Genomic DNA, 15332 nt, shown 5'->3' with positions numbered 1-15332 from the left:
ATGGTTGGGTTTAGGAAAGGGTTGTGGGTGGGCGTACGGTTCTGTGACGCACGGAAAGAAAAAAGCGACTATAGCAAGCGTGACAAGCGTGACGCGAACCTCGCTCTCCTGGGTGAAAGTCCTGTGTTTGACCCTTCAGACTTTCGGAAGGTCTGTCAAGGGTCTGTCTGTTCACAGACAGCAGTGACATGGATTGATCAAAGAGCTGAGCTCATGCCAGTTTGCTGTATCAGTGGCACGCATGATGGGAAAACATCAAGCATATATGGCTTTTAAATATTTCATCAGATGGAGTGCCAATAGAAAGAGATTTACATCTCAGGGGCAAAGCCCTCATTATGCACAAACTTTAATAAACTGTGCCAGCTGATATGTGTGCTGCTCATTAAAAATCCTTTAGTCAAACCTCATATGACTATATTGTGTGAAGTATTTGGTTTTGCTGAGATTAATGGCACAACATTGTCAAAAACTGCATTTGCAGACCAAAGTGGAATGAAGCAAAGTGTCGTGTGTCAACAGATATGTGCAGAGCCAGAGGCTCAGGAGGGCACAGAGCAATACATTCACTCTTTCCCATCTGTGATATGTAGCATGGGGACAGGCTCTGCTCTCTGCTCACCATACCCAAACCGATTGGATGTGTGAAGTGTAAAGGCAGCTGAGGGAAAAATAGCTGGAGAGCAGAGAAGCCCCAGTTGTGTGTGGTGTCTTATAAGGTCGCAGACAGTGGAGAAATATATTAGGCATGCATATGTAGAGTTACAATAAAGTGTACTGTATATTTATTCTGAATCCTAAGGAGGCAAGGTGGGGTCGGTGGCTTGTTCACGTGCGCTCAATTTCCCATTGATTGTGATGTATAAAGGAAAGGTGCGCAGGACCTGGCGTACACCCGGTTTTATACATGTGAATATCTCTGTGCGTATGTAATTTTCAGGTTTTGTGCATACGCCATCTTGTGATATGAAAGCTACGTAGTCTTTTATACGTGAAGCCCCTGCACTTTCAGGCAACTTCCATGATTTAAAGCTTAGATCGGGCCCAAAAAATCAAGCCTGACCCTACCCGAGCCTGTGCACGTTGTGTCCGAGCCCGACACATTAACTGTAATTATGAGCCTGAGCCCGATTTAAACCTGACAATTTTTTAATATGTGGGCCGTTATAACTGACGTTCTCAACTATAATTCCAAGTACAGAAATCTTAATGAATAATGCAACAAGGACGAAGCATTTAAACTGCGTTGTTTATTCAGAATGGAATGGATCGCAAATGGATCCGAATGAAGAAACGTAAAAAAAAAATAAAAAAACAACTCCAGCCAAATAGTGTGGGTAACAGATCAAGGCAGCAACATAGGCCTAATCAAAGTCCTGGAACCATATAGGAGACTTTTTTGTCTCAATCACCTAATTAATACTGTCCTTCGCCACGGTTTGTATGCCGACGCACTGGCCAACAACGCACCAGATATAGGAGAGACCATTTCTGCTGCTAAAGGACTCGTGAGATATCTGATCTGGTTGCACAATTACCGAAGACAGTGCTACAGATGGGGGAGCCACGATTTAGCACAGTTTACCTCACACTCAAGTCAGTGCAGGACATATACCCAGAGCTACAGGAGAAGCTGGAGAGGCATATCTTTCTCCCCACCCAATTAGGCTAATAAAGTAATGATTAAAAAAACATAAATGCTTGATCAAGGGCCCGGCCCGCGGGTCGGGTCAGGTCAAGTTCGGACTTGGGCAGAGAATCTAAACTCTACCATGTTTCCACATCACCTGCTTCAACAAACACTCCTGCATACTCTAATTACTTCTCCCTGTGTTAGCTGCTGTGCATGTTCCCTGCTGTCCACACAATACAGAGGAGTCTCAGAAGTCAACTCACCTATCAGTAATTGGTGTAATATGTCAACGCATGTTACACCAACACAAACAGACAGATATGATGGTCTGTTTGTGTTTGGAAATCCTAAATATCTCACTTACTGCATCTTTCATAAGACTTCCAGTGTCACAGCAGCCAAACTACTTTATGCAGAACTTGATTATAAAGTACATTAGCACAGCACAGGAGGTGTTTGAATTGAGGTCAGCAGGTGGGTGATTGCTATGACAGACCCATATTTAGCTGCCGAAACAGTAGAGTGTGAGTCGTGACTTGGTACTCGAGGTGGGTTTCCCCTGTTATCCTGTCCTCCACGCACTAAATGCCACAGGCTCTATTCCTCTCCCAGCCAGTGTCTGAAAATAGATCCTCTCCGTTGCTCGGATGTCATCTAAAACACAGGAGAACAGAGCAGCGTGGAGGAAATGGCTTACCTCTCAGCTCTCAGTTGCCTTGGAAACCTGTCTGCCATCAAGAGGATCAATATACTTTTTTAACTTCCATGTGTGTGTGTGTGTGTGTGTGTGTGTGTGTGTGTGTGTGCTTGCGTCTTTGTGCTATCACTCCTATGAGCATTTCTGATATTTGAAGAAACAGATTATTCAGTTTTATTATCTCAACCATTACCATTTATTGAACAAGTGTTCAATAATTATCTTAATTTGTTGAGGCATATTTAGCGGTAACCAACAACTGTTACAAGATGTCTGCTACAAAGTCACAAAAAGCTTACCTGTAATTTGTTTTGCACAGTAATATCAACTCAAATGAATGCAACAATAAGTAGGCATATCTTAGAAATAGAAGGCCATAATATATGTGAAGAGACAGAGGGAACAGTCTCGACATTCTTGGTTAAAGATAATTACTTCAAACAGTGTGCATCCGTGCAACATGCCTCCTGTCAACCAATCATACAGTCTAGTCTTCTTTCAACCAGTTGCTCAGGGAGACTAGCTTTTTCAGATGATAGAGCTGACCTCTTCTTCTGCAGCATGTTGCCTGCCAAAGAGAAAAGTCTCTTACATGGCACTGTTGAGGCAGGTGGAGCCAATATGGGCCAGCTTACCATATGCACCTGCTTGTGATGACCATGTCCAGTGGTCTCCAGTAAGTGCAATAAAAATACCTTCTGCCAACTGCCTTACTTTTGTAGCTTTTTCAGCGTTGTACAGTTCATGTTTTCTCGTAACAATAGTTCCCCTGGAAGGTAGCTTGTATGATGGGTCGCCGTGACGATCTGAATGATGTCTTGAAGACCGGTCCTGAACTATGTTGATGGGTTTGCAGTCTGTTGCGACCCATTTAGCGATTAATCTAGTTAGCTTTGCTTGTCGTTTTGTTGACCAACTTGCCCCGGCTGCACTCCGCCAGTGTGGTTTGACAGCACGGCTTGTTGACCCTGTCTCAACACTAGCATCTTTGCGAACATCAGCCAAGCCACACATATCACACGAAGCGTAACCATCCACAATGCGATAACGGGATGAGGTTGGGGTCAAACTTGATAAAATGATTACTTTGAGTTAAAAAAAATGAATTGCATGCATTCATGCGTTAACGTTGACAGCCCATTATATCAGTATGCAGTTTCAAAGCATCAGCATGACCTTACAGACAAAAGCTCCTAACATCAGAAATACTGTGAGGCAGTCCAAACACTGCTAATGCTAAAGCTAATGCTTTGCACGGCTAGCTATTACAACCAGCTATTATGAGAATTTTTTAATTTTTAATGAACACTTTTTTTCGGTAAACATGATGCGCCGCTGTTGAAATGACTCAAGTGATTGAGTCATTTTCTCAGACTTGACGAAACCTCCAGAGAAGAAGACATTATTACATTGCATGTCATTTAACTGACGCTTTTATCAGTTGATGCATCGCAGTGGGAATCGAACCTGCTGCCGAATACAGCTTGACTTGATGGGATCCAGGCAGCAGTCCTCCCCCCCACACATACTGTACAGTACATACAAAGTTGCTAGAATCCAATACTGGCATCCAAGGGCATCAGAGCCTCTCGCTCTCACTGACAAGCTGCCTGAATTAAGAAATGCTCCTGCAACTTCAAAAAAGAGAAATTATAGCTGCCCAATGGGCTCTGATAAACAGAGGAGGCTGTCAGACTGGGAATATGTATAGTTATAGGTGGCTGATTATTACGTTTGGTTTTATGAATATGAAGAGTTTTCCTTTACTGTTGAGGTTGTTTATGTTTTTTTTTAGCAGTAGGTTTTTACCAATCAATTACATTATTATTCAGAACACATGCAGTATGGGGGACAGGGGATATAATTCCTAAAATTATAAAAGTTCAAATAACCTGACAGAAGGAGAGGCATTGGTTCCAAGGTGTGTTGGGTGTGTCCACCTGTCCTCTCCAAAAACACACGCATGCAAGCCCTCCAGGCTCTGAAAACACAGATGAGGCTTGGTGACATAGTAGCGTCATGTTGTGTCGCTGCTCTGCTTTCTCCAACATGGGAAGAAAAGCTGTCATTTTGTCAGACCTGCTGTCAGCCGCTGAGGTGCTGATTACAGATCGATCAAAAGCAGACGGGTGACATGGTGGATCACTTGCAATCACTTGGGGTGGTGATGGTGCAGTGGATATGACACATGCCTTTGGCGTGGGAGACCTGGGTTTGATTCCCACTGCAATACATCAACCAATGTGTCCCTGAGCAAGACACTTAAAGGAGAGTTAACAGGCTTAAAGAGGGCAAGTTTTAAACATATTTTTAGCCTCTAAACATGTTTGAAATGTCATTACAAGTGCATACCCATGTGCAGTGATTTCTTCCGAGGGAACACAGCGAATCTGACTGCAGTAGATGTGACATAAAGGCATAAAAGTTGTGTTACTCCATACCTCTGTTTATATCCTGTTTTCCGGTGAAGTCCACACTAGTCGATTGTCGAACTCATACAATCCAATATTCCAAAACGTATTTTTTCCAAAAAAAAAAAGATTTACTGTTGTTATGTCCTTAGTAATGACTGTGTAGCAACATGCTGTAACCTGACGCTCAGCGTGAGCGTGGTCAGGACCCCTTGGCGTCACTTTTTAATGCTCTGGAAGTCCCGTTGTGAATTCATACAAAACTAACTATTACGTCCTCTGACAGCATTGCGGTCGAGAATTGGGCAGTCTATCCAAAGTACAAAAAAATATGTTTCGGGTCACCGGGTGGAAGAGTTGATATTCCATTAACAAGTATTCTCTCATCTAAAGTGACGGCTCACGACATGAGTACCATTTCACTTTATTTACTGACTGAACATTTCTTTCACTCAGAACTCAAAAGAGAAGTCAGCAGTTTTAGGCCATTGGGCCATGTGGATTTGCAGATAAACTTCCTACTTTGAATAAACACTGAATAAAATTAGGTATGCTAAGTGGTCAAATGCCCTTCATTCATTCGCTTGAAAAGTAAATGTCCTTTTTGTCATGAACAGGATATCGAGGTGTAGTCGTTGTGGGGAGAGGTTACAGTTGGGGGACTCATCGCTGCTTTTTGCAGATGAACATGTATATTTGCATTTGAGACCAATATGATTCAACAGCAAATTAATGCAAACTATTTTGATATGCAAGGCTTACTCAGTGCATTTTGTGCCAAAGCAATTATAAATGACTATAATCATGTGAACAACTGACTTAATGTCATAAAGTTTGAAGAAGTTTAATAGTCATTCAGCGATTGTGCCAAAGTGATTGAGAAAAACTGTAGTTCCTGTCCAAGGATACGTGTAGACGTCTAGTCTTTTCATCAAGCATCTTCAGCAGGTTATCATTCATTCCAGCAATGCGCTCACTTAGTTTTCGTAGCTCTTGTGTGATGACCTGATTCTCATTTGATTCTACTTTGCAGCATCTTTCCACCTTTCTCACTCATGGTTGAAGATTCTTCAACAAATAATATCGAGCTGGATACAAAATTGTCCTGTGAACTTTTTTTGCCTCGAAGTGTGTTCTTTATCATATATTTTAATCAAAAAAACATATACACACAACTCCATTATAATATATAATATCCGTTATAAGTGGTCTAATTAAGTCAAAGTTATACTATTATGATGTCCTAGCTTTGCTATACCCTGGTGCCTTTAAATAAATATATATTAATTTAAAAGTAGACAATTCATTTTTCATAAAATGATCTTATTTTAATGAAAGATGCAAATGTGAGTTTTCTCTCACACAACTATTTTACAGCGGCGCTGTGTGGAGCTTAGCACCGCCCAAGTTGATTGTGATTGGTTTAAAGAAATGCCAATTAACCAGAGCATGTTTTTCTCCCATCCTGATATGCTGTGTCCGCAGCGTGTGGATGGTCTGGCAAAGCAAGACTAGTGTAGATTAGCTGGATGTGCCGTCCTGGTGAGCGAATGTGATCAAACTGCTGCGTTGATGTGTCAAAGCTCATTATACGTCATAGTGACTGTTGTGTGGGCCTGTTTGGCCATGCGATCACTAGTCAATCACTAATCATAGTTCTAATAGTAGGATCACAGAAGGGTTCAACACGTTCTTCAATTTGTCAGTTATACAAGCTTAGATGAAGTGAATTGGGGGGCAGTGCTATGTGAATGTGTCCTAGCAGCATCGGTGTGTATTAATTTGAACTGTTTTATTATTAAAGGATGTGTTTTTAATTTATTTGTTAAGATCAATTTCCTGCACAAACTTCCCAGAGAACCCTGGGTGCTCTCATATCTGGCCTCAATTTGTAGCTGTACTTACGAGAGTGTCCTTTCCAGCCTGCTGCCTGTCGAGCCGATGATCTCCCCCAACGTACAGAACATCTGACCCAGGAAGTCCTTGACAGAGGAGAGGAGACCAGCACGTACTTAATACTGCACAATACAGTCCAACTAGAGGCAATTGGTAATTGGGCCAAGTGGGTAAAAGCCATGGGATATTGTTATAAACCAAAATGATCAGATTTAACGTGGAGTGGTTCTGCTTTTATTCAGCGGGATGGTACCTGGCCAAGAACAGGCTTTCAGGATCTCAAGCATCTTTCTGAGAGGATTACCAAACATGAAGGCAGCAGGACAACGGGGTAAGGATTGGGATTGGGAGTTTGTGTAATGCATCATAAAGCAATATGGGGTCTTATAAATTGATCATAAAGTGTCAACATGTTTTTTACCATAGATGAGAATGAGAAATCTGTCTCTAAAGCAGATCTACTCACAATCCAGCCCAGATGGTCTAGTATATGTGGAACAGTGTGACTCCCTTCATCTTTATATAAACCAGTGAAGCAGAAACACTATTCAGGAAATGTATTTCACATTGTATTTAACAAGGAGAAATGAAAAATTATGTCAGCGTACCTTCTGTTCATCCAGGGGGCAGGCAGGAAGGAAAGACACACATAAGTTAGAGGACAAGCTGAAAAGACAGAATGAAAAACATTAAGTAGATATTCCAAAAAGAGTTGTTGTGAGCTGATGTCAAATGCTTTGAACATGAATTATTACTGTAATCACTGCACATTGTATGTAAATTCAAACCCAAGTCATCTTCTTCTTGATTGATTTATACTCTTTATGCCAAAATTTGTTTTCTTTTTAAAATTAATTTAATTCTTTTCAGTTTAATTCAATTCACAGTACTCAGATTCCATGGAGCCCTGCAGCAAAATGTTTTCAGATGAGTAAAAAATAACTGAATACATGAATAATCAGTTAACAGTTAAATAAAATGGTTAAATAATAAAACAAATAGAGTGTAATATGAAATATAGGCTTAATAATTTCCCCTTAAACTCAGTCAGTTGATTAAAAAGAGAAAACTTAACTGTTTACTATCCTTTACCTACAATCAGTTAAGTGGAAATAAAGAAATAAGTGGAAATAAGGAGACTGAGACATGTGTCCCAGTCTCCTTATTTCCACTTTTCTGAATGCTTATATAGCAATGACATGTGTGTGTTTCCATGTCCAGCTAAAATGGTTTAGCTACTACAAGGTAGTCTGATTAGCATTAGCTGCACTGGCGTTTATGTGTTACGATGGTTAGCTGTAGCTGAAAAGGCTGGTGCTCAGTGAGTTTAGCTACCACTGATGCTAGCACACACATCATAAACCAATCCCTGCCCCGCACGGGGTGTCCATGGAAACGCCCATGCCATTTCATTTAAGCATTAGGAGTGTAAATGTGCCGTGGAAAATAGGAGATGTTTGGTGGGGAAGAGAACAGAAACGTCATTAACCATGAAGTTAAGGAGTTGAAAAATGTAAATGAAACAAGCTTAAAGATTAGTAGAAGAGTGACATGAACTTACAATATATTTCATCTGGATTGGAACTCAAAAAAACTTTTTTAACCAACTCATCGGACGTTTAGGAAACCTGTAAAGTTTGACTTGGTAACACCTCATAATAACCACCACTAATACATTTTAAATTAAGAGTGAATTAAACATTAGTTAAAGGTGCTCTGAGCGATGTTGGGTGACGTTACTTCTTGTTGACGTTCAAAGTATTTTCAAACAAAACGAAGAGTAGCTCGCTCCTCCCTCCTCCTCATCCCATTCCCTCCCTTCTGTGCTTCTAACACCCCCCCCCCCCCAAATCCTTCTTGTCCATTATTAGCTGAACACTGGAACACGGTTTGTGTATGTTTGCATGGACCTCTTTGTTTTTGTTGGCGTGTGTAGACCCTAGGCTGTCTATAGAGACCGTGTTTTTTTACAGTGTGTTTAGGGGACCGGCAGCTCGCAGATAGTGAGGAGCTGTTTGCTGTATGTGACAAAACATGTTGTAGCCTAAAAAAACGTGTGACATTGCTTAGAGTACCTTTTAATAGGTATTTCACTGCTAATGAAAAATGAAATGATAATTAATAATGTATACTAGTTATTAGTAATATTATAATTTATATTATTAACAGTTTGTTGTTGCACACATAACATTTTATATATTATATTAAGTAACTTTAAAACATATTTTTTCAAAAGCTTGTTAATGGTTAATAAATACTTTGTAAAGCATCTATACACATTGTTTAGATTAGATTCAACTTTAGATTCAACTTTATTGTCATTGTCCAGTGTACAAGTACAAAGACACTGAAATGCAGTTTGCGTCCAACAAGAAGTGCAAAAAAAGCAGAAAAGTGCAATGTGATATACAAGTATAGACAGGTGGTGCATAGGCAGGACAAGAAATAGATTGCAGAGTTATAAGAGCAGAATAAATATGGCTATGTAATATGAACAATGTATGAACAACATACAACATGAACAATGTAGTAGCAGTGACATTATACTAATAGTAAGAATAATATAGATATAGATATATGCAGTGTATTAACAGAATATATAATGATAAAAACAGAATAAATGGATATACTGAATGAACCATATAGACAGTATGTACAGCTATGTGCAGTGTGGTAACATAAGAGTAGTAAGAATAAGTGTATGTGCAGGATGAATAGTATGAAGAGCAATAGAATATGGCTATGTATAGGTGCAATTACAGTATGTACATCTGTAAATAAATAAATAGAACAGTATGGGTGGGGTAGGGTAGTGCAAATTGTCCGGGGGGGGGGCTTAGTAGGTTAAATTGTCACTGGGATGCAGAGCAACAGTTCAGTAGGGTGACAGCTATTATCATCTCATTATAGATTATCAAAAAAAGAATGAATTGGGCCAAATGACTGTTACTTGATGTTTTACAAACAGCGGTGATCCCGGGAGGCTGCACTAAATATATCCAAGGCCCCTGATGTGATGTGGAACCAGCCCTTCAAGGCGAGCCTGCACAATGCCTACGATCAGTGGATGGCTGGGGATGCAGATAAGGAGTAGGCTACACAGACGGAGGTAACTTAAAAGCCCCCGCCCGACGCCTGCTTGTGGACTGGCTGGTCGCCGCCTGGGACAAACTGGACGTGGATATCTTCAAAAAGTCTTTAAAATTTGTGAAAGTCTGTGAAAACTGACGAGAGCGAAGACGACCTCATCCTCTGCTTCAGGGAGGGAAAGCCTTGTGTCGCTGGACGGGAGGCACTCACTCAGGTAGTTTTTATGTTGTGACACTGGATGGCATGATGTGACATAGGCCTACTACATACACGTGTGTATGAGCATGTGTAGCTGTGAGGAAAACTTTGTTTTTTTATGGTTACAGCTACCGTCTGTAACGTTAATCAGAAACTGGTGTTCTGCATCCCAGTAATCAGTAATCAAAACTACCGTATGCTCTTATAGTAATGTACCATAATACCTGTATTTTAAATAAATACCCGGTACATTTACAGGTTAGTTAAAAGTGACACAATTGTGGCCGGTTAGCTCAGTTGGTAGAGCAGGCACACATATGTGGAGGTTTATACATTGACGCAGGGTTCAAGTCTGACCTGTGACCTCTCTCCCCTTTCATGTCTCAGCTTTCCTATCAAATAAAGGCAGAAATGCTGTTGGACACTTACAAAGTTCTCAATGCTTCGGTTAACATTTAGAGACCCTCATTATGGCAATGCGAGACTACCTTCCGGTGGACTGCCGTATGCTGGTAAATGGTGAGAGTCATTTAATTATTTGATCCTGTTTCAATTGAGCCATGAATTACACATTTGTGTCTGAGTGACGTCTCTCTAAAGCTATGACGTGTGTGTGTTTGGTACCGGGATGTAACGTTACTGTGTGTGTGTGTGTGTGTGTGTGTGTGTGTGTGTGTGTGTGTGTGCGTGTGTGTGTGTGTGTGTGTGTGTGTGTGTTTGGTACCGGGATGTAATGTTACTCACACCTTATTTCTCTTCCCGGCTGATAAAAGACGCTGGATAAAATACATCAGGTAAGATAACCTTACATGTTTTGTGGAACAAAGCTAAGCTAGCAAGGTGATGTATGTTGTGAGAGATGTAGTTCACTAAGCGGTTTCACGCTAAACTAAGTGGTACTACGACAAACCTACGACAAACTGAGACTTTCTTCATTCGCTAAATCTTTTAAACTGACAAAAATGGCTTCATGGCTCAATTTAAACAGGTAAACAATTTTTTTCTTTTTTCTTTTTCTTTAGGATTTTTTAAAGGCTACTTACATGTTTCGAAAGGTTGGAGCTCCTTGTATCCACGTTGTACCTGCAAAAATAACAGAAAAAAACAACTGACTTTTTCTTTTCTTTTTCCTTTGAAAAACACTGCTGTCCCCTAACAACATAATGCCACAGACATTCAGATAGGAAAAAAACAGAGTACAGCCTTAATTTGATTTGACTAGCAACACAAATATAATGGACTGCTCTCCCGGGAGTACAGATATAAAAATTTAAAAGTTTGCCAATTAAAAAATTAAATATTGTGTACATAGGAGAGATGTTTCAAGAGCTATAAAAATAAATGTATGGATCTGGAGCCACATTTTTATATAATGAACTCTGGGATCAACATGCAGATTGAAGTCAATTCCTCTCTGGCAGACGTGTTGCTTCTTTCTCTTTCTGAAGACTACTGTCTACTAAGTCTTATCATCTTTGAAAAGGATTCTGTTTGTGTTTGACAAATTAAATCCACTCGTGTGTCGAATAATATTACACAGATGTCATGTATTCTTTGGCTCTCTGTCTCTCTCTGAATCTCTCTGCCGTTTGCTGCTAGCATCGTTCTGAAGTTCAATGTTCACAGTTCTTTATTAATCATATGCACAACATTAACAGAAGTAATCGTTGGCATTAAAAATCTTCGGCCTCAGGCACCTCCAACAATGCTCAGTAAATAACTACAAGATAACACACAAGTAAAAGCAAAGTCTGAACCTAAGTCAACAAAAAGAAATATAAACAAATAACATATAAATTAAGTATTATAATATACTTTGTCTAGATAGTATTGCAAAGGAATATAGTAATGTATGTAGTATATGACAGAGTAGTAAACAAGTGTAAACAAAAGAAATAGCAATAGGTTGCCTATTTCCCCAGCAGCCCATTCTCATCAACAATCCCACAGTTGAAATGGTTGACAACTTCAGATACCTTGGACTCACACTAGACAACAAACTCACTTTCCACCAGCACACACAGGACATTCAAAAATCAACCGGGTCACACTCATACGTGTAACCAACATTGCTGCCGGATTAATCTGTCTCCTCATACCCACACTTTTGAGACCATCTCGTGCATCACAACCACAATAGCACCCACCAGACAACATACACCCACTCCAACGCCATGTCACCATTCTGCCCTCTGGACACAGGTACAGGACCCTGAGGTGCAAGAGAGCTCGCTATGGCCAAAGCCTGGTGCCTGCAGCCATAGCAGCCCAAAACAAAACAGCCAGATAAAACCCCTCAGTGCCACTTTGTCTGTGTTATCTGTCTGTGTTATTTTAGGTAATTCATGTAATTCTGTTTGTGCTTCTGTTTTTCTGTAAGTGTGCTGTCCATAACATACAGTGTTGTGACAGTGTCTTGGATTGTGGTGGAACCTGGATCATGGTTGCAGCTGCTGCCTTAGTCCTGCTCGACGCCCTACTATGCCCTGCACTGCTACTACTATTAGTTCTAGTCATAGTTCTATTATCTTTATTTGTATTATAATTGCCACTGTTCAGCATACCAACTGCTATAATTAATATGAATCATATTTCTCCATATCTTTATATCTGTATATCAGATGGCAGCCCACCAAGAGTCTAGGTCTGTCTGAGGTTTCTGTCTGCCTCGCAACTGTTGCACCAAATGAGTGTGGTCTAGACCTTCTCTATCTGTAGAGTCTCCTGAGATAACTCATGTTGTGATTTGACACTATAAATACAATTAAATCAAATTGTGAATAAGAATTTCCCCTTGGGGACAATACATTCTATTTCGTATAGGCTTCGCTCTCTAAGAGCTGTTGCTATTGGGTTTATCCCTTCGCGTATGCGCAGTCGTGAAAATTTCTTTCCCGCCCTTGTGCTCTGCACGGGCCTCTATCACGTCCGCACTTACTGTATATTACAGGTGCATATGTCTCAGCTACCCGCTGAGGTCAGGCGTGAGCTCTTAGACGACCCCATAGGCCCCGATGGGTTATTTGGGCCGCGCCTTCAAACCGCCACGACCCATATGCACCAAGCGGCCGAGGAAGCGGAGAAGTTGCGGAGACTCGGCTCCTGGAGGGCGGCGTCTCAGCCACAACACTGGCATCATGACGGCCGCTCTAAGAGGAAGCGCCCTGCAGCCTCTGCTGCAGCTGCGCCATCTCAAGCACTTGCCCCCGCTCCTCCGTCCCCGCCCACCTCCCCTCATCAAGCTGGCAGGCTCCACGGGGCCTCACAAACAGCGGCAACAGTGGCAATGATGGGGCGCGGGGAACGTTTGTCTCATCCCGGTTGACAGTCTGAAACACAACGGCCCTTTTAAGGGCCACTCCCCTTCATCTAAAGAACAGTTTCCTCTCAACCAAGCCGTTTTTGCTCCCATTGAACATCACGCTGAAAACGAGACAGTCATTCCCCACACAAGCACGCGGAGCCCTGTTGCTCCCTCCCTGTGTTAACAGCAGGAGTGAGAGCCTGCTCATTATACAGTACATTATACCGTACAGTCACCCTCCACCCCCTGGCCGTACGAGCAGGATGGGGAGGGCTCTGTCTCGGTGACCTCCACCGCCATGTTTCGGCTATGCCTCATGCACTTCACACAGCGGCGGTAGGGGCTCAGCGCTCCCTGCTGGCTATGTCAACACACAGTGCACAGACATGCGCGCACCCGCTCTCAGAGCGCAGCGCGGCACGGAAAAGCTTGACTCCCATGAACGTATGGTAGTCCCCACCCAGACTGCTAGAAACCTGGGTGTGACACTTGACGACCAACTAACCTTCACTGCCAACATCGCTGCAACTACCCAATTGTGTAGATACATGCTGCATAACATCAGAAGGATACGTCCCCTTCTAACGCAGAAGGCGGCTCAGGTTCTGGTTCAGGCTCTAGTCATCACACGTCTAGACTACTGCAACTCCCTGCTGATTGGCCTGCCTGCATGTGCCGTCCGGCCCCTTCAGCTCATTCAGAACGCAGCAGCTCGACTTGTCTTCAACCTCCCCAAGTTCTCTCACACTACACCACTCCTCCGCTCTCTTCACTGGTTACCAGTTGCTGCCCGCATCCGCTTCAAGACACTAGTACTTGCATACAGGGCCACGAACGGATCAGCCCCAGCATACATCCAGGACATGGTCAAACCCTATACCCCAACCCGCTCTGCATCAGCCAACCTGCTTGCTGCCCCCTCACAGCGAGGGAGAACTAATCACTCAACAAAATCCCGACTGTTTGCTGTCCTGGCTCCTAAATGGTGGAATGAGCTCCCTATTGACATCAGGATGGCCGAAAACCTGTGCATCTTCCGCCGAAGGCTAAAAACACATCTCTTCCGACTACACCTCGGATAAAGAAGAAGAAGAAGAAGAAAAAAAAAAAAGAAGAAAAAAAAGAATATATATATATATATATTTCTTGATGCTGCCCTTTCATATGGCTCTTTATAGTATTACCTATTTAAAGTTAATGTACTTGCACTTACTACTTGTTGTCTGGAGTTTGCACCTCAAGGTTGAATGCACTGAATTGTAAGTCGCTTTGGATAAAAGCGTCAGCTAAATGACATGTAATGTAATGTATGGATGTCAAAGCTGATCACAACGGGCTGTACGCTCCAGTTTGCCAGCCCCCCACCTCACCTTGAACTCACTTTCACGTGTTGGAAACAACCATGTCGTCTCAGGTGGAGATAGCTGCTCTGACGTCAGAGCTAGTGGAGCTGTTTGCAAAGGATACCATCTCCCGCGTCCCTCCAGGGGAGGAGGACGACGGTTTCTATTCCCGTTATTTTCTCACACCGAAAAAGAAGGGCAGAATGCGACCCATTCTCGACCTGTCTCAATTCAATCGGTGCATTAAGAAGCGCATGAATGGTTCACCTCCGTGGATCTGAGAGATGCATATTTCCACATCTCTGTTGTCCCCAAACACAGGAAATTCCTGTGCTTCTCCTTTCAGGGAGCTCATTTCCAGGACCATCGGCTGCCATTCGGCTACTCATTAGCCTCCTGCATGTTCTCCAAATGCATGGAGACGGGGTTACAGCCGTTAAGCAGGAAAGGGATCAAAGTCCTTTTTTATTTGGACGATTTAATCATTATGGCTCCTTCCCAGGAGATGACTGCACTCCACACAATGGAGGTCGTGCAGCACCTTCAGACATTGGGTTTTGCCATAAACTGGCAAAAGAGCTCGCTGGTCCCTTCACAGACAATAGTTTATCTGGGCGTGGACATAAACTCAGCCACTATGAGAGCCAAACTGTCAGCGCCAAGGCTGGATGCACTAAGCTCTCTGCTGTCACGCCTCACACAACAGTGTCAGCGCTGTCAGTGATGTGTCTGCTGGGCATGATGTCTGTGAGTCAGGTGG

At 42.3% G+C, this 15332-nt stretch overlaps 1 protein-coding gene across 1 annotated transcript in view; it reads right to left on the bottom strand.

Annotated features, from left to right (window-relative positions):
• The window catches only part of LOC144516126 (copine-9-like), a 348189-nt gene that overhangs the window by 191951 nt on the left and 140906 nt on the right, over nt 1–15332 (bottom strand). The window contains exons 5-6 of the mRNA XM_078247326.1: nt 10969–11008; nt 6647–6723 (exon numbers count right to left, since the gene is read on the bottom strand). Coding sequence (XP_078103452.1) covers nt 6647–6723; nt 10969–11008 — 117 coding nt within the window. The remainder of the gene's footprint in view (nt 1–6646; nt 6724–10968; nt 11009–15332) is intronic.

The sequence above is a fragment of the Sander vitreus genome, chromosome 4 (assembly GCF_031162955.1).
Source record: "Sander vitreus isolate 19-12246 chromosome 4, sanVit1, whole genome shotgun sequence".
Classification (NCBI taxonomy): domain Eukaryota; kingdom Metazoa; phylum Chordata; class Actinopteri; order Perciformes; family Percidae; genus Sander; species Sander vitreus.
The sequence above is the reverse complement of the archived record's forward strand: the minus strand, read 5'-3'. Positions and strand labels throughout refer to the sequence as shown.